The sequence below is a fragment of the Xenopus laevis genome, chromosome 2S, assembly GCF_017654675.1.
Source record: "Xenopus laevis strain J_2021 chromosome 2S, Xenopus_laevis_v10.1, whole genome shotgun sequence".
Taxonomy (NCBI): Eukaryota; Metazoa; Chordata; class Amphibia; order Anura; family Pipidae; genus Xenopus; species Xenopus laevis.
The window spans coordinates 29,523,340-29,546,813 of NC_054374.1; the positions used below are offsets into that span (position 1 = coordinate 29,523,340).

A 23,474-nucleotide genomic window follows, 5' to 3' on the forward strand; every position below is an offset into this window, starting at 1 on the left:
GATGGTTTTCACCTGAGATAGGCCCCAATATATTAATGTGAGTGTCAAATCAATAGATAGGGCAATGCTGAAATTGGGGTTCAAAGCCAAGTGATTATTTTTGGTAAAGTGATGGAAGAAATAATTTAGTAGCAGCTTCTGGCTGATGCTACAGTGGCAGCTTTAGAAAATAGAAAACCTTGGAGTCAGACTGTTGGTTAGACATAATATGTTGTTGATGGAAAAGGTTGGAAGATTGCTTGTACCAATAAACAAGGTCCAGTCTCCACAAAGTCCATAATGAGGTAATGTAACCCAACCTGTCCATTTCAAGTTTTTCACTTGCTTGGGTTGTTGAGAACTGCTGCAATCTAAAGTGTTATACGGATGATTCTGACATTATTAATGGTGTACTTCTGAGAAATCTAGCCTTGTACCCAACGTTTCACTATTGGACTATTGTGCCAGATTGCGACAGGTTGGATGGAAATCCTGTGGGTTACAGATTCAACTTAGTTCCATTATGTCTGGACACGCACAACTGTATTTGCCCTGCAGGGTGCAATCTATCAATCTGAGGGGCACCTGAATCACTTATCCTTCAGCCGCTTTGGTTAAACACTCAGCTTCCAATGCCCCAATCCCCCAGGCAAAGACACAAGTAGCCAAGGTAATGGTATATACAGGATTTATTGCACAGAGTAGCACACATTTAGTAGCTTGCCACAGGTTCAGTGGCGAGGGGAAGGTCTTCCTGCTGAAGGCTGAGGTAAGCGGGACTTTGAGAGCTCCAAGTCAGAATCCACAAAGGTATATGGCGTGTAGGAGTAATGCTGCAGGTTCTGGTACTTTGAGTTGTCAGACGGAGCCTCTTCCACAACTGGAACAGCTGGAGGGACCGAAGCAGTAGCGGCAGCAGGAGGAGGAGGAGGAGGTGCAGCTACAAAATAAAAATACAGTGAAAAGAAATGAAAGCAGATACACTGCGACACTCATCTCATCAAAGACCACTGCGACACTCATCTCATCAAAGACCACAGCCAATATTTATTACATCAAGCCAAAGAAGGACCAAGTATAGAAACAGCACCAGGCAGGGCAACCAGTGTATGCTCTTTATGGGAAGGATATTGGGACAGCCCTACAGTTACAGGGGATGCCATGTCTACCTACAGTATCATTTAATAAGGATGCCCCCTTCTGGGTAATGCCGCCTACAGAATCATCATTATGTAGCTGTATGTAGCAAAGGGCATATTAACCCTCTATAGACCACTTCTCAGTCTGCTTGCTACGGAAAAGTTATTTACTTGCACACCAGAGGTTTAATGGATTCCTGAATAAAAGTGCATATAGTCTATATATATATTATATCATTTTGACACTGACATTTAAACACATCTTCATTGCAATATTCCAAGACCAAACTGTTTGGTTGCTTTTAGAGCCTGGATCTTGTGGAATGGGAACAGGCGTTACACAAGCAGATGAGGAATGGGGAGACGTCAAATGATACCAAGAGATGTCAAGTGATTCTTTGGGACACCAACTGGGACTTTTCCTGGGAATGGCACAGCCCATCAGGTAGGTACAGAGAGTGTAAGGAGAATCTTATGGATCTCATGAGTTGCTCACAGTATCAGACCAACTGTGCGAGGAGGGGGCTGGGGATGGCTGCCCTTCATCTTACAAAAGTATCTCTCTCCTCATTCTCAAAGGCAGCAGTTCCAGGGGGATCTAGGCCTCTGGAAACCATTGTAGGTGCAGTCTTCTCAACAGCTACACCTTGCTTGTTTATGAGTCTGCAGGTGGGAGTCAAACAACTTTCTCTTCGTACCAGACCTGTTAACATAGGCACAGGACTGGGCACGGGATCAGTGGTGGATTTTGTTGGCTGAGGCTGAAGTTGATGGAACCCAAACCTATGTCTGGGGCAGAAGATCAAGATAACCTGTGATGTTGTTTGGCTAAATGCTTGAGGAGAACCTCAATATTAAGCTCCTCACACTATAGGGTGTGCAACCGGTTACCAGTTAAGTATTTGCCCATCATCCCCAGCCAGGGATCTTAAAGGGCATTTGTGTCTGCTCTTTATCTCATAAAAACAATCCTCCAAACAGCCATATTGGTAGTACTTAGCACTGGGACCTTCTACCACTAAGCACCAGTAAATTCCCTGCTAGTGTATCCGCACAAGTGTATCTGCCCATTAAGCATCTGCCAAAATGTCAGAACAAGGCACATTCTTATTGTTCCATTGCGCAGACACCACTCATGGGCTAGGAGGATGGTATAAGCTTTTACCGTACAGGGAATTGACACTCATCAGGAGAGGTATAGTCAGTAGTTAATCATCTCTTATCTAGACTCCATACAGAAGAATGGCAGGGTGGAAGACCTGGAGCTCCTCCTGCTGCTGGGTCCAGTTATATGTAACGATGACTTTCCTAGACAGCCTCGCTTTGGGCTGGTGTTACCTCTGGCTTTGCTTGTGCAATCTTCTGCCTTATCCTGGATGCTCTGGACCTGCTCTCTGGACTTTCCAGGGTTCATCTTCCCTAGGACACTTCTCACTGGACCATTTTAACAAAGGACTAGGAAACTTCAAGTCAGATCACCACAGAGATGAGAGCAGTGTTTTTGGGAGGGGCTTCAAGCTCTGGAAGGAGTGCCGGGAATACATCGGCCCAATGTCCCACACACTACTTCCTGCCATAGATAGAGACTGCAGCCTATAGCACTCAGTATCCAGACACCAGACTAGTAGGGACATTAAGGAAAGACTCAAAGCTCATCTCTTCTTCTGCTGCGGCTGGTCTCTTGGAATGTGGCTTCAGCAGGGGTCATCTATTTAGGTGGCAGTGTTGAGCAGGAACACGCAGAGTTCTGTCCACGCTTCAAGTTTCTGACATGGTTTTACTTTGGCCAGAAATGCAAAGTTAGACTAGCGGAATATAAACCAACCAGAGTGAGAGGGGGGACCTGGGATCAATGACAAGGAGTGTGATGAACACCACAGTCTCCCTCCGACTGGGCAGAACCCCCAGGAATTACTGCACACAGGAAAAGCAACATACAGAGACCAAGCTGTGGGGACGTAAGAACAATGGCAGGTGAGTGGGGCTCAACCAAAATTCCTCTTTTTTCTATATTAGGAACCTCTCCCAGCAGCAATGTTACTGTGACTACTTGTTCTGCATTGGAAGGAACCTCCCAGTGGGACTTACTTTAAATAAACCATGACTGAGCTGGTCTATTGGCTGGACTTGGTTCTACAGGATGTACCCCCAGAGCTGGACTGGGCATTAGGCTGACAGAATCTCCAAGTAGGGAGCTGACAATCACACAAATAATGATGCTGTATAATGGGTGCAAGCTCATTTGGGTCCCTACGTTAGTCTGAGGTGAGAGGGATACACCATACAGTAGGGGCTTCCAGACCAGCAGAAAGATGCAATTGTTGCTCAGACCCAATTAGTGGGTGGCACACAGTCTATACCCACAGTAATGTTAAACATAAAGGTCATGGGAACATCAGGCAAACAGACTTCTGCCAAAGAGGACATTATAGTGATTTGGGGAGTTCAGAGACACTCAGAGGAATGGGAGAAGAATAAGAGACGTTGTTGTTTATAAAAAGTAATTCAGCTAAGGGAACACAAACCTCGCAACAAAGCCAGCACATGGGGCAGAATGCAACTAAATAAGTTTCAGTGCCAGAATTCCCAAATAACACAATAATCTCTGGGTGCTTCTCCAACTAAACATCTTTAAAAAGAGACATGTAAATACCTAGCAAGGCCACTCTCAACATTCAGAACTGTTCTTATACCGAAAACTCCTTTCAGCAAGCAGAGACATGCAGATATAAATAAGAGGAAATGCAGGGTTAGCAGAAAATTTGCCCCACTGGAGTCTGCCCATTCCCCAGGATAAGACTAAAACTGGGGCAGGATTAGTTTGCTTTCCTCTGGATGAATGAAGGAGCTCAAGCAATTTCAAGAACTGGAGCGTAAGGTTAAAAGGCAGAAGACTTTTGAGGGATTAATGGAGTTGCAAATACATGGAAAGTGTTTAGTCTGAGATGGTAGGTCAGGGAGACAAGGCCACCAAGAGAAGAGAGGAAGATGCCTGACAAAAGACATTGATTCATAAGAATGACTTGTGTCTTAGAACTTTGCTCACATGATTTTGATGCATTTTCTTCTTCTGTACCCACAGGATTTGCCTCACACACTTCAGCTGGAGGGGCTGCGCTCTGAGCAGCTGGGGAGGCTTCCCCTGATGGCTTGGTGTCTTCTCCAGACCTCTCCATCTCAACTGCTTCAGGACCTGGTGCCTCAGTTAATGGAACATCTCCAACTGGAGCACCAAGCTTCTCTGGAGCTTTTTCTTGTGCCAATCCCTCAGTGTGTATGACTGGCGCCTGGTCCAGTAGTTGCTCACAGTCATCTCTTCTGCTTTCCTCTCCTGGCTGAGATTTTGAATGTACCACAGGCCCAGCATCTGGTACAGATCTCTCAATCTCAGCTCCTTCAGGATCTGGTGACTCTGCTAATGGAACAATTTCAGCAGAGACCTCAGTCTTCTGTGGAGAGTCTTCGCCTTGTGTCTCTCCCTTGGCGTGTATGACAGGCGCATGGTCAATCAATGGCTCAGTTTTGTCCCCAGAAAAGCCCTCTTCTGGCTGTATTTCTGGATGAACTGTGGCTGAAGACATTCCATCCTGGTTTAGCAAATCCCCACTAGGATCAGATTTTTTGGGCTCAGGGTGAACAGAGGAGAATCCATTCTCTTTGACACCTGGTGCTTCATGTGCAGCCTTCAACTGTGCACCTTTGTCTCCTTCATCTTCAGAGTCAGAACTATAACTGGATGATGAATCCTCGTCCCACTCAGGTACATTGCCCACACTCTTTACTTTCTCCTGTGACCCTTCATCTCCAGGGTGGAGCTTCCCTTCTGGTCCTAAACTCTTACCAGGTACATGTTCTCCTGGCCCTTGATCTCCTAGTTCCTGAAGAGCAATGGATGCTGCAGGTCGGGTGAGTTTGGAGAGAACATTGATTCTGTCCTCACTTGTCACTGAATCTTGGGAAGCTGCAGAGAATTTAACTGGAAAAGAAACCAATGTCTTGCTTGCTCTGTACTGTGGGGATCCCTTACCTGGGGAAAGACAGGGCCCAAAAACTCAAATATGTGGATTTAAGGCAATAATGTAGCAGTACAGATGTATATAGGGAAATGGAGGGGCTAATTGGGCAGATAATCTAGCATATAAGGGGAAGTGCAGGTGGATATAGGGCAATGGGCAGATCATCTACCATATAAGGGGGCTATATGGATATAGGACAGATAGTAAAGTGTATAAGGGGCAATACAGGTGGATATAGGGTAATGGAGTGGGTAAGAACAGAGAGGCAAGTGTAAGAAGGAATGAAGGGGCAGATAGTATATAGTGTATAAGGGGGCAATACAGATGTATATAGGACAATAATGCAGATAGTATAGTGTATAAGGGGGGCAATATAGATGTATATAGGACAATAATGCAGACAGTATAGTGTATAAGGGGGCAGTACAGGTGGATATAGGACAATAATACAGATTATATAGTGTATAAGGGGGCAGTACAGGTGGATATAGGGTAATGGAGAAGGTGAGAACAAAGAGGCAAGTGTAAGAAGGAATGAAGGGCCAGATAGTATAGTGTATAAGGGGCAGTACAGGTGGATAAAGGACAATAATGCAGATAGTATAGTGTATAAGGGGGCAGAGGGGTCCCCCAGGGTCAAATCAATGATACAAGTTTATTAAATGAAAGTATTACACATTTGTGAAGCACAATCCACTCAGTAATATAAACTGCCCAATTTGTTTTATCAGAAGGAAACGGTTTCTCTGGTAATAAACTGGTATCACTGACTGACCCTGGGACCCCTTTCCAGTCACTGCACAGACATCTCTCCTTTTCACCACTTTGGGAATCTCAAGGCATACCTCTCAACTGTCACATTTTAAGCAGGATAGTCCCTCTTTTGACAGCTAGCCTCAACTCACAGTGGTTTGCACTGGAATGTCCAGATTTCTCTGCACTGAACAGCCAGAAAAGATACAATGCTTCTGACTTAATTGGCTCTTGGCAGAGAGCCCAGAACAGATACTTAAGATACATTTGTAACAGTTTTTGTCCCTAGGGAGAAGTTAGACTCACAGCTTAAAGGGAAATTCACCTTCATTAGTAAAACTGTAATAAAACATAAAAACTACACGGCAAATTTTTTGGGCCCTCTTTCCGTTTCCAGAATGTTGGGAGGTATGCTCAAGGTTTAGACTTTATTTTAGCGCCACTGTTGCGCCATTTCTTTTCTCTCCCAAGTGCGTCGGACGCTCACCTGCACCGCTGGCTCCTCGGGCCGGAGTGACACTGATCCTGCGCAGAAGCACCACCTGCACGAGACAAACCCCCCAATCAGTGACCCTGGAAAAGCTTCTCCCACCTTCCCATTGGCCCAAACCCGGCTTCCCCCGCAGTGTACCCATTTTGTACCCCATTACGCAGCAGAAGCAGCACCCTCCCCTCCTCCATATGTACAAGAATGGCGCGACCTCCCTGAACTCACCCCCCAGTGGCCGGGAGAAGCCAATTAATAACGTGTGTAGAGCCGCCCCGTCCCCGTTTTGCCATAGAGCCTCCCCGCACCCAGAAAATCAGCCGGGATCTTTGTACCTGGCGCACAACTCTCCCAGCCGGAGCCGCCATTCTGACCCTGGGATTCAGGTGCGCACTGATGACGCGGTGTCTGGTGACCACAAGTAACGTCACTGTGACGCGCCGGGAAACACAGACACGTGAGTGGTGCCGGACAGGAAAGGAGATGCTGCGCGTGGGACCCGGTAGTCTCGCAATCACCGGGGGTAGCCGGCTCCTGGGGCACCGAGTCGGGTAACTAATAAACGCCCAACACCTGCCCAATGACAACACGTGGCCGTGTTAGTGTTAGCTTAGTGAAGCTCCCTATATCCATCCATCCTTTACCTAATACATCCCCCCAATATTCCCAACTCCCCCCACAGGTCAGACATTCCTCATCTGCTCCTGAACTTTCCTTTGGAACCAGAGAAAGGCACAGAGACCGCACAGGGAGGGAAGACGTTAGGGTTGGGATTTTGGGAGTTGAAGTTTAATAAAGCACCCAAATATTCCCAACTCCCCCAAACCATCCAACCTCGGCCTGGTGCAGCCCCCCCAATATTCCCAACTCCTCCAAACCATCCATCCTCTGCCTGGTACAGCCCCCAATATTCACAACTCCCCCAAACCTTCCAACGTCTGCCTGGTACCCCCCCAATATTCACAACTCCCCCAAACCATCTAACCTCTGCCTGGTACAGCCCCCAATATTCCCAACTCAGACCAAACCATACAACTTCTGCCTACTACAGCCCCCCCAATATTCCCAACTCCTCCAAACCATCCAACTCTGCCTGGTACAGCCCCCCCAATATTCCCAACTCCTCCAAACCATCCAACTCTGCCTGGTACAGCCCCCCCAATATTCCCAACTCCCCCAAACCTTCCAACCTCTGCCTTGTACAGCCCCCCCAATAGTCCCAACTCCCCCAAACCATCCAACCTCTGCCTAGTACAGCCCTCCAATATTCCCAACTCCCCCCACAGGTCAGACATTCCTCATGTGTTCCTGAACTTTCCCTTGGAGCCAGGAGAAAGGCACAGGGAGGGAAGACGTTAGGGTTGGGATTCTGGGAGCTGAAGTTGAAAGGGGTTGTTCACCTTCCGAACACTTTTTTCAATTCAGTTGTTTTTAGATTGTTCCCCAGAAATAAAGACTTTTTTTAATATCTTTCCATTATTTATTTTTTACTGTTCTTCCAAAAGTTTAAAGTTGAATGTTTGTGTCTGGTGTTTGAGTCTGACAGCTCAGTAATGGTAATGTAGACTCTAAACTGTTACAATTTTGCAACATTAAGTTGATACATTTCTCAGCAACATCTCTGAAATATTAGCAACTATTGTATCAATTCTAACAGCTGCCTGTAATGAAACCCAAAGATTCTGCTCAGCAGGGACAAAGATAAGAAATGTATCAACTAAATTTATCAATTTAGAACAGTTGACAGGGTCGGCGACCCCCCTTTCCCAGGGCTGCTTCAGAAGGTGAAAAAAGACACTTGACACTTCAATATGAGAAAAACAGTCACACATAGAAAATAGAAAGTCATTGGAAAAAGTCATTATTTCTGGTGATCTATCTAAAAACAACTAGTTGTTTGAAGATGAACCACCCCTTTGATACACCTTGTTGCACATGATTGTCTTACTTTGTCTGTCTGAGCATGTGGCACATCCTTGTCTGTTCCCCCTGACTGAGCCCATTCCTATTGTTTCCTGCAGGATCGATTGCTGCCCCTTTCACTTGGATTGTAGTTTATTGGAGAAGCAGAGTGCAGCCCCAGGGTAAGTGGTTTGTATGTGGGGGGGGGTACAGTTGGGTGAGAGTTTTTAGTTGCACAGACACACATTCCCATTCATCTGTAGCAGTGTTGTCCCCTTCCCCAGACAGGAGGGCTCGGCAGATCCTCATGTATCGGATAAGATCCTCGCTGCTGCCTTCTCACCTTCGGGGGAATATTTTGCCCTCACAGATGATAACAAGAGGCTGGTTCTGTTCCGGACCAAACCAGTGTGGGAGAAAATCAGTGTGAGGTGGGTGGCGAGCCCCCCTTCATGTGCGTTCCTGGCTCCTCCTTCCTCTTTCTTTCATCTGACTCCTCCTCCTTCTCTGTCCCTGCTATGACTCCTCCCACTTTCTTTCACTATCTGATTCCTCCTCCCTTTCTGTTGCTATTCTGGTTTCTCTTCCCCTTCTCGAACCCTCCTCTGACTCCACCCTTTTTCTGTACCTCTCGTAACTGCCTCTATTGGACTCCTTTCCCATTGGCTGTGTTTGTGCTTTGTGCCCAGGTGGGTGTCCCGACGCTGTACAGCTCTCACCTTCTCTCCCTGTGGGAACCATATCCTGGTGGCAGATAAATCCGGTGATGTTTTCTCATTCTCTGTGCCGCGGGCCCTGGAGCAGGGCCGACTGGAGCTGGGACATCTCTCCATGTTGCTGGATGTGGTAAGACAGGTGCTCCCATAGGATCTGTCCCATAATTCACAGCTGTTACCATGTAACCAGCAGAGGAATGTTTTGTTTAAGGATCTGTCACATGGAATGCAGGGTGTGGAGGTTAGGGTTACACCTGGTTTCTGTTCTCCCTTCAGGTTCCAATTATTAATCTTCCCCACCATTTCCCCTACTCAGTGGTACAGTCAACTTTAACCTGTACCAATATCTAAACACAGGGGAGGGTGGAGTGAACCACACAACCCCAATTTCCCTTACTCAGTGGTACTGTTCACTTCAGCCTGTACCAACATAACACAGGGGAGTGTGGAGTGTGAGATGTAGCCCCCAGCTCCCCTCCCAGTTCCAAATGTCATTTTGTAGCTGAACTGCAGCTCCATCCACTCTGTACTTACCCATGTGCCCCCCCATTCCATAGTTTCCCCACAGATCATATTGTGGGGCCAGTGGTGGTGAGATTGGGGCCTGTATTGTGGAGTGTAAGTAATTTGTCCTTTAATGGAAGTGCTCTGTATCGCTAGCGACTAACGAGTTGCTTAAATTCCACTCTGTGTCTCCAACGTGGCTCATAATTCTTCCCATAGACCATCAGTCTGGATGGGAAACACATAATCACCTGCGACCGCGATGAGAAAATCCGTGTGAGCTGCTGGGGGGCCCCCCATGTCATCATGTCCTTCTGCCTGGGACACACAGAGTGAGTGAACGCCCCAATTCCCTTTTCCCCCCAATATAACTACCCCTATATTAGTACAGCACTGGACCAATAATTTCCTTCCCTCATTTGTGTCTCTTTACTCAAGGTTTGTGTCCCAGCTGCTGCCCCTCCCTGGGCAAGAGAAACTGCTCCTCTCCGGCTCTGGGGTAAGTAACCGCCATGCTGTGTTCTCCTTTTCCCTTAAGAATTGCTTTACCCGGAAGTTTTGCCCCCCACCTTCCCTACTCCACTCTGCCAGTGCTTTCCTACCTGCCCCCCACTTTAATCAGCTGGCAGTATATCCTTCCTTTTCTTTCTCTTAGTCTCTTTGTGCCCCATGTCCCTCTCTCCCTTTCCAACCTGGTGGCCCTCACTCCCCAAACCACCACGACTGCACTGCTGCTTTCCCCGCTGGCCTTGATGATGCCCCCTCCCTGTGCCCCATGCCCTGCTCAGGATGGAACTCTGCGCCTCTGGGAATATGAGTCTGGGAAAGAAGTTCACAGTGTGACCCTGAGGAGCCTCGCCCATGAACTGGAGGATCAGGAGAACAAGGTGAGGCATCTGGGGCTCACACCCCTCATAAATGGGACATTCCTCTCTGTGCTCTGCCAGTCACATGTTGAAGTGATTGTAAGTGGTAGTGCTGCTGTGAGTGTGAGTGCAGCTCATGGTTATAGAGATTAGTGACCCAGGGGAGGCCTTGAATCACTGCCACACAATGCATCATGCACTGGCTGTTGCTACTATTGAGCTGCAACTGTTTTATGTCCCCCCAGAGATTCGCGGTCTCTAGGATCAGCTGCTGCTCCTGCAACGGAATCCAACTGGCAGTGCTGTGTGAAGGGTGAGACCACCACTCAGGGAGTGGGATCTGGCAGAATGAGGGGCTGTGGGATCGGGCAGAATGAGGGGCTCTGGGTGCGAGAAACACATTTATAGGAAATATATAAAGAGCTGGAAGGAGACAATGTAAATTTATGTAGAATTGTATATAATGAATAAATAGTGATTGTTCCTATTTAAAACTATTTCAATGTAGGGACAAACTTTTGGTTAAAGGGGGGCATTGAGACCCTAACCCATAAACTGAATGTTTTAGGTGATTTTGCAGGAAGCAGTGATTCTATTTAATATGAGCAGCTCCCTACACTCCAAAGGTTGGCTTTCAGGTGACATGGGCAGAGAGGCTTCTGGCAGGAAGGGGGTTAGTACTAGAGAGGGGTCTGACTGTCCTGTTTTATTTTAGGGTTCCCGGCATATTCCTGTTTTCTGTGTCCCCTGAGCCACGCCTCACATTCACACAGTATATAGCACTCACTCACACACCCATAGACTTGGACTTTGATGGTTCCGCCTTCCTATGGGTTCTGTCGGGCGTCGGGGAAGAGCCACTGCTGAAGTATAAAGAGCTGGATGGCCAATGGCAGGTGAGTCTGACTGTTAGGGGGCAGCAGTCAGCAGGACAAGGGAGGGGGCAGGTCTGGGGGGTGTGAATGATTCTGGGTGTTTCTCGTTACAGTCAGTGTCAAATGATGAAGAATTAACAAGGCTCACTGGGATCATCCAGGAGAACTGGGGAGACCTGGAAGGTAAGTGGTCCTTAGTTAGTGACATTAGAATGGTACCTGTGCTGCAGGTTATTGAGATATAGGGCATCGCTGACCCAAAGAACAGGCTCCATAATGATTGACTGCTTTCCCAGAAATGGGAGGAACGCACCATTTTATCTGGTGGCACCAGTGTAAAGTTCCCATTCAGGTAGAGCAGTGACAAAGTGAGTCAGTCACACACAAGTACCTTTGTGTGCCACTGGACTGAGTTCAGTAACAATCCATGTCTTTTCTGGCTGCAGGTGCTGGGGCCCCAGAGAGCCGCTTCGTGGGTCTGTACAAAGCAGTGTTTGATAACATGGCCACTTACCTACAGAAGAAAGAGTTGCGGCTGGAGAGTGAAAAGCGCAAAGCCGCAGATGGGCAAGTGGTTCTGGCCAGCAAGGTGCAGAAAACAGAGAGTTAGCCTAGAATCAGCGTGTGCAAATCTGCCCCTTTGTGTCTGATGTCGGAACTATCCTGGGCCGGCTGATTGGGCATTTGCGAACTGTATGAGGACTAAAGGGCAAGCAGGAGGGTTCAAGTCTGTTGGTGTCTCTCTACTTGGTGCTGTATCCCCGGAGCACAAACTCCCAGGCCAAACCCATGTCTGGTTCTGCTCCAGCATTGACGCCACAATGGGCACTTCTTTTACACAGCCTGCAGGCACATGACCATTTAGGCTCAGCCGCAAGGGAGTATGGCTGGAAGCCAAAGATACTCATAGGAGCAATAGCAATTGTGACCCACTGTGACATCTGTTTGAAGAAGGAAATCCAGATTCTTTTCATGACCCAGGGCGGAGCTTCCTGGGCAGAGGAGGGGCTACAGAAAATTTATTTTGGTTCATGTTTTTCTTTAATAAAACTTTTACTCAGATTTTGTTGCCAATTCTGCCTTTTTCTGGCTAGTGGCCATTCACGCTCTGTTCCCAGAATATGGGGGAGGTAATTATAGGTGAGATATAGGTAAGGTGATTATAACTGGCAAAATGTTGCTTTTTACCTTTTAGTGGCAGTTGGGGGCAGGACAAACTTGCTGACAGCACCATGACTGAAGTTTTACCTCCAGCTCAGCTCTGCTTTCCCATTGACTGGTCTGCTCAGTAAGGTCACATGATCTAAATGGGGGTCCCTCCCTACAGCAGTCTTTCCAATAGAAGGTACCCCTTCCTCAGTACTCCAATACATTCCTACCCACTGCCAGTTTGCACTTTCCTTTGTCCCCATGAGACCACTCCCAGCCATCCCCCTCCCCATTTGGTTACTGCCCCAGAGACAGGAGGTGCTGGGGGTTCATTACACCTGCCCATGTAATGTCACACAACCATGCCCCCTTCCCATCTAATGACATAAGCAAAGCCCACTTCATCTGCTTCCCTTGTCTATTCTCTGTATAAATACCATAAAATGATGTCGCCCCCACCCAGTGTGCCTCTGTATAGTGCAGGGACCCTGAGCTCTTGTGTGAGGCAAAGAAGCAGGAAGGCCCACACATATAGTGGCTCCACGTGGGAGGGACACAGATCATTTATTGATTGGTAGTTTGGACCCTATTATCTTTATGCGTCTGTTTGAGATGAAACCACAGCTCAGGCTCTTCTCACAGTACTTGCCTCATGGCGACTATAGAAGCAATATCTTCCCCTATAGTCATTGATTCCTGCCCTCACAGGGACTCTATGGGCAATACCTGCCCTCGTAGGGTATCTATGAATCATGCGCCCACACAGGTGTTATGTCAGTAACGTGTATCACGGCTACTTGCCCCGCGGTGTCACATGTCCTGCCTCTCAAGCATCCCATTGTCCATCTGCTGTTGGTAGCGCAGTCTGGCAGCTCTCAGGGGTTGCAGCAGTAAGTTGTTCAGCAGAGGGAAGTGCTGGAACCAGAGATAAATGACTGATTAGTGGGGGCCACTGGGAGAATCTCTAGCAAGGAAATTCAGTGCTACTTACATGAAAGGCCATAAAGCACATCCCTTATGCTGTGAATCTATGGTGGGCTGTGCTGCGATTGGATTCCTGCATTAGAACCTGGCACACTGAATTGGGGTGATAACGTTGGAGGGATGCTATAAATAAGCCATACCCACAATTATAAGCCACACCCACTGTTATAAGAAGCTTCACCCCTTTAATACAAAGCCATTTTGAAATTTCCTGCTAATGAATGGGATTCAAATCTCTTGCATCCCCACTGTGGGGCGCTAATTCCAACTAGTGGAGGGATGGCAACCCTGTGGCCCCCCCCCCCCCCAGTTTCCAGCAGTGATCTTGACAATTAATGGCATCCTGAATGGCCTTGGCTTCTTGTGACATCACACTCCTGCATCATGACATCACATGCATTACCTTGCAAAGCGCCTCACACAGGGGGATAAGTAGGAAGCTGATGAAGGAACTCTGGGCATCGGCTTTCTTTACTTTGTCCCGGTCCATATAGGGGGTCACTGGGAGACCCTCATCCTTTTCCCGATCACTCTGGATAAAAAGAAAAAACATTATCTGACTCGTATCTTACCCATGTGACTGCCCAGCATCATTGCACTGTTCACATTCTTACTGGGTTTCCCTTATACAGGAGGGTATGCGGGTGAAGGACAGACTTAACCCTACAATTTCCCTGCGTTTGGATGAGGCAACTTACAGGTATATACAGTACTCAGTATCTGCTTTTTTTCTATAGAGATGCTTCTTCCTCTGCCCCCTCTAATACTCCTCAGTAGTTACACAAAAACTGTCCCACCCTTCACAGAGATCTCATTTTATCCTGCTTCTCACTGACTCCCATCTTCTCCAACTTTCCATTCCTGTTCCTATCTTCCATATCTCACTCTCTCCTGCTCCTCATGACTCCCATCTTCTCCAACTCTCCATTCCTGTTCCTATCTTCCATATCTCACTCTCTCCTGCTCCTCATGACTCCCATCTTCTCCAACTCTCCATTGCTGTTCCCATCTTCAATATCTCACTCTCTCCTGCTTCTCACTGACTTTCATCTTATTCAACTCTCCATTCCTGTTTCCATCTTCCATATCTCACTCTCACACACAACTCACTCTTATGTGAACACCTCCTTCTTTCTGAATATAGTAACTACCATCTACAGCAATTCACTGTCCATTCCTTCATACCAAGGCATCTACAAATTTTAGTATCCTCATTTTGGGAGGAAAATCCCAGCTTGGGGGCACCATCTCTACTTGTCTCTTCAAAAGATACCCCATCAGGCAAATTTCAGTGAAGCAACCCAAACTTCCAGGTCACACTCAGATACAGTGGCACAAAGTCACAGACTTGCATACAGAGACTCATTCACCTGCAGAAAATACTCTTCCATGAGGGCATCTGCCCAGATTTCTGCCTGTTCTGCTGGCCGAGCTTCATTGGAAATGTCACAGATCTTAATGAGACCTTTCTTCAGCTGTGGAACATAAGTGAAACAGAACATTGAGCAACACACAAATGCCTGTGGTAAGTGAGAGTGGTAAGTGTGTGGGGGTAAGAGGTGCTGTATAGAAGAATCAGTTCTTCAGGATTTATTTGTCCAAATTGCACTTTTGTAACCCTGCAAGTAAAACTCTAAAAAGAATGAAAATGGGGACTGGGCTGATGGTGAGAGTGGGTTCACGGTGACATATGCTTAGGGATAAGTTGGGGAGATGGGTATAGGACATATAGGGGATATAGGTAATATTACAGGTCAAGGGGCTGCTCTTACCGCAGTTACGTGCTCTCTGTTAGAGAAGTTGAAATTCTCTATATTTTGAAGAGTCTGTAGGATTTCCCCATGATGTGCCATGTCTGTGGCCAAAATCAGTTCCATGATCTCCTGTATCAAGGAAAAGAGATTGTGTGAAGGCCTCAACCAGAGTTGCCCCTGTGCTCATGTTCCATATTGCCCCACCCCAACCATTACCTGCTGTATGTGGGGGACTTGCTTGGGGTCTGCTCCAAGTAACAGATTGGACTGCTTTTGGCTTAGGATGCGCCACGCAACTGCCCAGTGATGGTTCTCTAGCGGAGACTTGTTGTGGTACTGCCTGGCCAGATCCGTCTGAGCGTTGACCTGGTATCTGAGAACAAATACACAGTCTGCTGGGAGTTGTTTCTATTGTAATAATGTCCCCTAAGTGTTATAACTGCTATAAATTTCATATAATGAGAAATTTAAGGGCAAAGGTGGATGGTGGGATATATTATCTACATGTGACCCATGTAGAAGGGGAGGCAAAGATGATTTCTAAGCAGGGACAGAATGTTGGGGTGTAAATAGGGTAATATTTACACCCATGTATGTAAGTTTTCAAGCCTAGGACTAAGTGTCCCAGTGACACGAAACGCGGCAGACGAGATATGTTTATATAAATAAAAGTTTTCTATTTTTATCTAATTATTATCAGTCTCATCTATGCGTGACCTACCAGAGTGCCTTGCACCAACATTTGTTTGTTTGTAAATGGGGTAACTTCTAGTCCTGTGTCCTGGATTTCTGCTCTCGTCACAGCTCCCCATTGCATGAAGCAGTCCCTGGGTGAGCAAGTTTCTTTCTTGGGGAGCAGATCTAGTACTTGGAAAATGTCCCATGCAGATACCCCTCAGTCACCAAAAGAGACTGGAAGGGGCAGAAAGCATGAGGAACTGTTTTGGGTACAGTTGGAGACAACCAGTATGGGCAGCAAATTTATAAAAATCAAATGTAGAATAATTGCAGAGTTGCTTTGGTTCCTTTCATCTGCCACATTGTAAATGTCAATGATCTCATTTAGTAGTTGCAACTTGTAGCAAAATAATGAAAAACTTTGCACCCCCTAAAACTCCCTGCTCTAATAAGATCAACAAAACTGGTTAGAGGCTATTCACACATTAATGTCCTGATCGCTTTCCCACCAGTCCTTGCCCCAGTGAGCTTACACTCTAAGGTCCCTATCACATTCCCATCAGTCCCTGCCCCAGTGAGCTTACAATCTAAGGTGAGAAAAATGTGAGTGTGTGCTGCCACAAGGAAAAATATTCAATATAAGTGGTACCACTCTAAATACAAAAAAATATTATGGTTAAGTAAATAGCAGGGAGATTCACTCACAGTTCACCTCAGTCCCAAGGTGCAAAATCCAAGACACTAGATCCAAAAGGAAGAGTGTGAGGCTCTCCAATAATCAAGAACAAATTTTGTTAAAAAAAGTAGAAAATTTATTAGGACATAAAACCTAATGCGTTTGGTGCCTAATGGGGCACTTACTCATATGAGTAAGTGCCCCATTAGGCACGAAATGCGTTAGGTTTTATGTCCTAATAAATTTTCTACTTTTTTTAACAAAATTTGTTCTTGATTATTGGAGATCCTCACACTCTTCCTTTTGGATCTAGTGTCTTACAATCTAAGGTCCCTATCAAATTCCCATCAGTCCTTGCCCTAGTGAGCTTACAATCTAAACTCCCAATCACATTCTCATGGACAAGGGCTAATTTTACCAGGAGCCTGCCTGTATGTATTTTGGAGGAAACCCACGCGACCCAGGGAGAGGCTACTGTGTGTATCAATAGGGAACAAGGTTCTCTGCATATTGAGGACTCTCTCCATTTCTAAAGCAGTTTGCCAATGTTCTGTCTGTGGCTTTACCAAGGGTTTGGAGGAAATGTGCAACTGGAAATTGCAGGACTTGGCTGCAAAACTTGTATTGACCCAACATGCTTTGGGCTTCAGCTCTTTATCATGTGCAGACTCTGCCCATTTCCCATGTGGACATCCACAACTGAGGTGGCAGTGTTTTTACTTACGAATTGCTGAGACCAGGGTGGTCCAGGTCATGGCAGAGGGCAGCCACCATCAGAGTGAGAATATCTATATGTGACAGGTGTTCCTGAGGAAGAAACAAAGGAGAGGGTCCAGAGAGAATTTGGGACATACATGAAAAGAACTAATAATGGCAAGAAGAGGGTAGAAGAAGCTGGGAGAATCAACCAAGAAAGTAGGATGAGGGTGAGATGGTGACAAAAAATGATTAGAGAATAAATTGGGGGAACCTACTGAGAAGGTCAGATAAGGGAGACAAATGGATTCATAATGGTGATGAGAAGGTGAGATCTTGGGGACAGAACAACTGGTGAGGGAGACACAGAAGGATGGATGAGGCTTAGGGAGTGGGAGAAAGAGACAGCAGGATGAGAGAAAAGAAGAAGAGACATTCAGTCGCAGGTAAGGAGAGAGAGAACTGGGTGTAGGGATAGACATAAGGGAGTAGACAAAACGGCTGGAGGTTGTGAAAGAACCCCATACCTGCAGCTGGCACTGGGATATCACACAATACATCATCTGGGTGACAGAGAATCCATGGTAGAAATTGTGGAAGGGGTTTTCCTGGTAATGTTTCTGAACAGAAGTCTAGGGGCAAGAAGCACAGCATAGTCACCAGCACACACTTTCTGATTACATACTGTATCCCAAGATCCTTAGTGTACCCAAGGCTTTGTGGCAGTGACTTCTACAATTATTCATGAGTCAGTTACTGCACCTTGGCATATTGTACTGGTGGAGATTTCCTGAAGATGCAGACAGGTATATCATGGGCACCTATTTACACTACACTTATCCAATGTTTTTGCATTGAGTTTGAGGCACTTCCCTGCTGTAAACTGCCTTGGGGGGAGTTGCCCATTGTCATATTAATCTAATAGAGACCATAATTCATATTATGCTCCATTGTAGGTTAACGGCCAATGAAGTTTATGGTTCTGGCCAATCAGCTTGAGTGGGACTGCACACGGGTTTTCGTTTAGTGGATCTATGACCATCTAGACTGGTAGGAACCAGAGTCACATACTCTACTGGGAACCTTTAATGAAATCTACTGTTCCCGTGGTTATAATGGAGAATCTTACAGTATCATGAGCCAATTGGGCATTCTCTTTCATTAGTAATGGCTGCTGGGTGTACGCTCATGTGACTTTGATAAGGTTGTTATCCCACCTGTACTAACCTGGATCTACATTCACATTTGTTTATGAGAAAAACAAGCACAATGGCAACTGCTGGCCAATAACTGTGGCCAGTATGGAACAATGAGCACCTCGTGTCTTAGAACCTGTGTATATGCCTGGCTCTGCCAATACAGGTATAACCCAATCCATGACTTCTCTGCTTCTCTGTGTCCCATTAATGGTACAAGCCTATACATCATATACTGTATGTTCCTTGGTGTTTAGACACAATCCCTTGCTTTTTCTTACCAAGAAGCATCTCACAGTTTCAGGCTCCATCTTAAACTCTGTCACCAAATCCAATTCATAAAACATTTGCTCCAAGAGACACAGCATCTGCCAGTTAAAAATAAGAATTGAGACCAACAGTTCATGTTATACTGTGTTTCTGCCAGTCCCATGTGACATTTGGCTTCTATCCAATGACACATCATGTTATGGCCAAATTCCTTCCAACCCCAAGTCATCCTTCCAACCCCACTCTACTCATAGTACACTCTACTCATAGTAAACTCTACTAATAGTACACTCTACTCCCATCCAGTCATATATCATTCTATACTTGCCTTCGGTCTGGCTCATGGGACACTGTGCTTCCTACCTCCATCACATTTATGTGTTACTCTGGGATCTGCCCTACCCACGTCCTACATTCCAATAGTCTTCTTCTGTCCAGTCATGCACAGTTCATTTTATTCAGTCATAGGTCATGTGATGCTATGCTGCCTTGGAATCAGTGGCTATATCTGTTGCATTACTCTGAACATCATATCTCCCTTAATCACATAGGTTTTCCAGCTCTAGATCATTTCATATACACAGAGATGATCAATAACTCAGTAAGAGAATGGGCACTCAGGAAGCCCACCACAACATGTAGGAAATCAGGATCCTAAGTAGAAGATTAGAGGGTCCATTATACCAGTAGAGTTGATAATCCTGTATCTACTCACTACTCAGTACTACTTACTACTATATTTATATGGTATTTTCCAGCCTTATGCTAAGGAGTGTTATGCCCATTAAGGTTTTTATTCATCCAGGTCATAAAACATGAAGTATCTAGTGGGGATAAGGCTAAAGCAACTGATCCACTTGGATCAGTGGAGAAAGTTACCGTATAAGCAACTTGCTCTTACAGTATCAAAGTAAGTCCTCCAACCTCCAACCTACCCACTATCTCCAGTTCTCCTAGCCCAGTGATCCCCAACCAGTGGCTCTGGTACAACATGTTGCTCCACAACCCATTGGGTGTTGCTCCCAGTGGCCTCAAATTGAAAAATGAATTCCAGGCTTGGAGGCAAGTTTTGGTGCATAAAAACCAAATGTACTGCCAAAGAGAGCCTCCTGTAGGTTGTCAGTCCACACAGTGGCTACCAACAGCCAATCACATCCCTTATTTTGAGCCCCCAGGAACATTTATTATGCTTGTGTTGCTCCCCAACTCTTTTTACATTTGAATGTGGCTCACGGGTATAAAGGGTAGGGTAGTTGGCAGGTATACAAGGTTAGAAGCGGCTGTGTCCCAGATGAACAGGAGAATTAAGAAGAGGTAACGCAATGCTTTTCTGGCACAGATTCCAGGATCTTCATTTTGCTTTAGGTCATGATGATGATAACGTGGGTGCCCAGAGGTGCCTTAATGGAGCAGAACCCTTGTGTCCCCATGGAGCATATTATTATTGTAACACATGTAACAGTGGAAATAAAATCTGTTTAATAGTAAAACCACTGTTGTAGCCAGTGTCGGACTGGGACACCAGGGGCCCACCCAAAAACCTTAGACCAGGGGCCCACTCTCAGTATTATTATAATTCCTCTCCTCACACAACCTCTATACTGCTAGTCTTTTCTTTATATACTATAATCTATTATTCAATCTATTTAGTCTCTTTGTTTTCATAGAAATAGGGAATGGCCATGAAATATGCCAAAAGTTTAGCAGCATGAGGGCCCACTGACACCTGGGCCCACCGGGAGTTTTCCTGGTATCCCTGTGGGCCAGTCCGACACTGGTTGTGGTTGTGGCTACTTTGGCCATTGCATGTTTCCTTCTCCAGATCACTCACCTGTTTCCTCTCCATCCCCCACACATTGAATGTTGGTTGTTTTAGGGCCTTTCGGGTCTCTTCTGAAGGCTGGAATACATTGAAAAGATGTCAGTTTAGGGTACATGGTAACAGCAGTGGACATGCTCAGGAAATGGGGGTTGGACACTCAGGACACAAAGAATTGTTGGCCACTGGGTGTGAGTAGGAATAATAAGAATTCAATTGGGAAATAAATAAAAATACCAGTGTTTTATCAGGCTGACTCCTCCCTCATACTGCCCACCCTCTGTCAATGTGCCCCCACACACTCCCCCACCCTTTCATTCTTCCCCCACATACTGCCCACCCTCTGTCAATGTGCCCCCACACACTCCCCTGCCCTCTTATTCTGCCCCCACACACTGCTCCACCCTCTCAATTTGCCCCACATACTGCCCCACCCTCTCTCACTGTGCCCGCCACATACTGCCCCAGCCAATGTTCCCCCACACACTGACCCCTCCTACAAAGCCCCACAAGGAAGGTTACATTTACCTGGGTTATTTGTTGGTTGCTCTTTGATGTAGGGATGTTGCTTGGTGTCTCACTGCAAATCAAATGGACAGAGTCTCTAACACCCAAAGTAGAAGACCCTATGGCTTCCGGGGTTTATTTCCTAAAGACCAGTTTCGGTAATGCATCACTTGAGTATAAAGGCTGTGTAGCCAATGGGCAGTAAGTGGACCATTCCTGTTGGAAGGCCATTAAGGTGGGTCTCTCTGCTAACGATACAGTGTATCATTCTCTCCCTACAGGATAATAACGATCAATTGCATTTGCCCACTCTAAAATCCTTACTGCCCACCTACAGGAGGTAAGTGGAAGGGCTGTGATGGCCTGACCTTGTGTCTTGGCCTTGTCCATGGAATAAAAGCAGTGGGGTAGAGAAAGGGGTACTTTCACCATGTTTCAGCTCCTAGGTGTAAGTACCTCTATGATGGATCCTGCACCGGGGGTATATACCCTGAGCTCCTGCCTTCAGCTTATTTCTGTCCATTGGGATAATGTATTCTTTCTTTGAGCTGTGTTACCCTGATTCTGGGCTGCTGCCCACCAATAACTTTTCCAGCATTAACTTCCAGAACATGATGCATCTGGGGGGATCCCTGAGGTGAAACACACTGAGATGTGGGGGTCAGCAGGCAGGACGCTTTCAGGCGTAGATCTTTAAAGGGCATGTAAAGTCTAAAATAGAATAAGGCTAGAAATGCTGTATTTTGTATACTAAATATAAACATGAACTTACTGCACCACAAGTCTAATCAAACAAATAATTTATGCTTTCAAAGTTGGCTACAGGGGGTCACCATCTTGTAACTTTGTTAAACATCTTTGCAAGACTAGGACTGTGCACATGCTCAGTGTGGTCTGGGCTGCTTAGGGATCGTCATAAACAAAGCTGCTTGAGTTCTGCATGGCTGGGAAGTAAGACGGGGGCTCCCCCTGCTGTTCATAAGTATGATTGTTTCCCTGCTCAGCAGTTAGGGACCATCTGACAATTCCTATCCACAGCAGTAAATGAAGGGAGAATTTCACTGCATACAGTCAGGTTTCTTATAAAAACAGTACACATTTTTTAATTAAAGTATATTGGAGATAGGTTTGTTTTTCATTAAAGAAAGTAAAAATGGGATTTTATTTTTTTTCCTTTACATGCCCTTTAAAGGGACGGGACTGATTAAAATGAGGAACCTGCACAATGCAGTACCACTTCTCACCTGCCCTGCCAATTCCATGAGCAGCAATGGAACAACACCCCCACTTGCCCTCAGTACTACAGACAAAGCATCTGAGATGGGAATGGAATGGAAATGGAAAAATGCCCTGCCCAAATAACTGTCTCATTAACTGCTGTTACTCTCACTAAGGGAACAGGCTGCAAAGTCCAACTGCAAATAAATCCCCAGCATTGTAATTCAATATAGAAAGGGGAAGACGACAATGGCCCCAGGGGACCTTCAAACAATCTGGACTTTCCTCTGAGGTGCCCCCTAGCCCTGCACTACAATATGAGATGAGCCTATAGAAGCTGTCCCTATGGTTCATCCTTCAGTACAAATTGTTCTAATGTCAGTGACCCAAACCAAACAGTTCTTACCCCAACAGTGGAACTGCTCTAGAGCCCAACTTCATGCCCCTTCTACTCTCTTACCTGCTCTGCTTCATGTCACTGTCCATCCTGACTCCTGAGTTCTCCTGCACTGCTGTCACCGACTGGCACTGTTCCCTTCTCTGTGTCACTGACTGTATCACTAATTTCTCTACATACTACAAACACTGCTCAGTAACTAGGGACAAACTGGTTCAACTTCTTTCCCACCCCTCGGGAAGATGAGAGGGTTAAGTAGTCTTACTCGCTCCTATTGTATGTAGTAACAGAGCAGAAACTGAACAGAGAAAAATGTAACCCAACCAGTATAAACACCAACAGAGCATAACGCAACCAGTACAGGCAGCGACGTGCCTCATTCAACCACTATCCAACTATCCCACCAATATTTAACCAGTATCCAGCCAATATCCAACCAGTATCCAGCTACTATTAAGCCAGTATCCAACCAGTATTCAGCCACTATCCAATCACTATCCAACCACTATCCAAACAGTATCCAACCAATATCCAACCACTATCCAACCAGTATCAAGTCACTGTTCAACCAGTATCTAACCACTATCCAGTAGTATATGTGGCAATACATGGTCGCCAACTGTATCTCTCTCTGATATGCCCACTTTGTGTTGGGCAATATTGGGCTGATCTGATCATGGCCCCTAGGGCCGCATGATCGAATAACAACGCAGAGAACACAGACAGTTGGACAAAGGACATCAATGAACCAATGTGGTCCTTGATCCAACTGTGTTTTTAAACCTGCCCAATTTTTGGCCAACCAGTATCCAGCCAGTATCCAACCAGTATCCAGCCAGTATCCATACAGGATCCAGTCAGTATCCAGCCAGTATGCAGCCAGTATCCAGCCA

General features: G+C 46.1%; 3 protein-coding genes across 6 annotated transcripts; 1 reads left to right on the forward strand and 2 right to left on the reverse strand.

Moving 5' to 3' along the window:
* Window positions 1-650: 650 nt before the first annotated feature.
* LOC108709309 (fibrous sheath CABYR-binding protein) lies at window positions 651-9,109 on the reverse strand. The gene is made up of 6 exons (XM_018249035.2): window positions 8,996-9,109; window positions 8,620-8,666; window positions 6,710-6,947; window positions 6,375-6,429; window positions 4,165-5,145; window positions 651-919 (listed from the first exon to the last, which is right to left on the reverse strand). The coding sequence occupies exons 1-6, from the start codon at window positions 9,107-9,109 to the stop codon at window positions 711-713; spliced, it is 1,644 nt and encodes a 547-aa protein (XP_018104524.2). The 3' UTR covers window positions 651-710.
* On the forward strand, window positions 6,723-12,299 carry wdr4.S (WD repeat domain 4 S homeolog). 4 transcript variants are annotated; one of them, NM_001087039.1, is given in 11 exon segments: window positions 6,723-6,925; window positions 8,396-8,458; window positions 8,561-8,707; window positions 8,966-9,122; window positions 9,716-9,828; window positions 9,935-9,995; window positions 10,285-10,383; window positions 10,608-10,675; window positions 11,078-11,258; window positions 11,351-11,420; window positions 11,684-12,299. In NM_001087039.1, coding segments are annotated over 11 exon segments (1,278 nt in total). In that variant the 5' UTR covers window positions 6,723-6,770; the 3' UTR covers window positions 11,848-12,299.
* Window positions 12,300-12,917: 618 nt separating this feature from the next.
* Window positions 12,918-22,673, reverse strand: pde9a.S (phosphodiesterase 9A S homeolog). The gene is given in 11 exon segments (NM_001096172.2): window positions 12,918-13,301; window positions 13,774-13,902; window positions 14,741-14,845; window positions 15,143-15,253; window positions 15,341-15,497; window positions 17,203-17,285; window positions 17,702-17,806; window positions 18,652-18,738; window positions 20,472-20,540; window positions 20,988-21,039; window positions 22,645-22,673. Coding segments are annotated over 11 exon segments (1,029 nt in total). The 5' UTR covers window positions 22,671-22,673; the 3' UTR covers window positions 12,918-13,196.
* Between the last annotated feature and the right edge of the window lie 801 nt (window positions 22,674-23,474).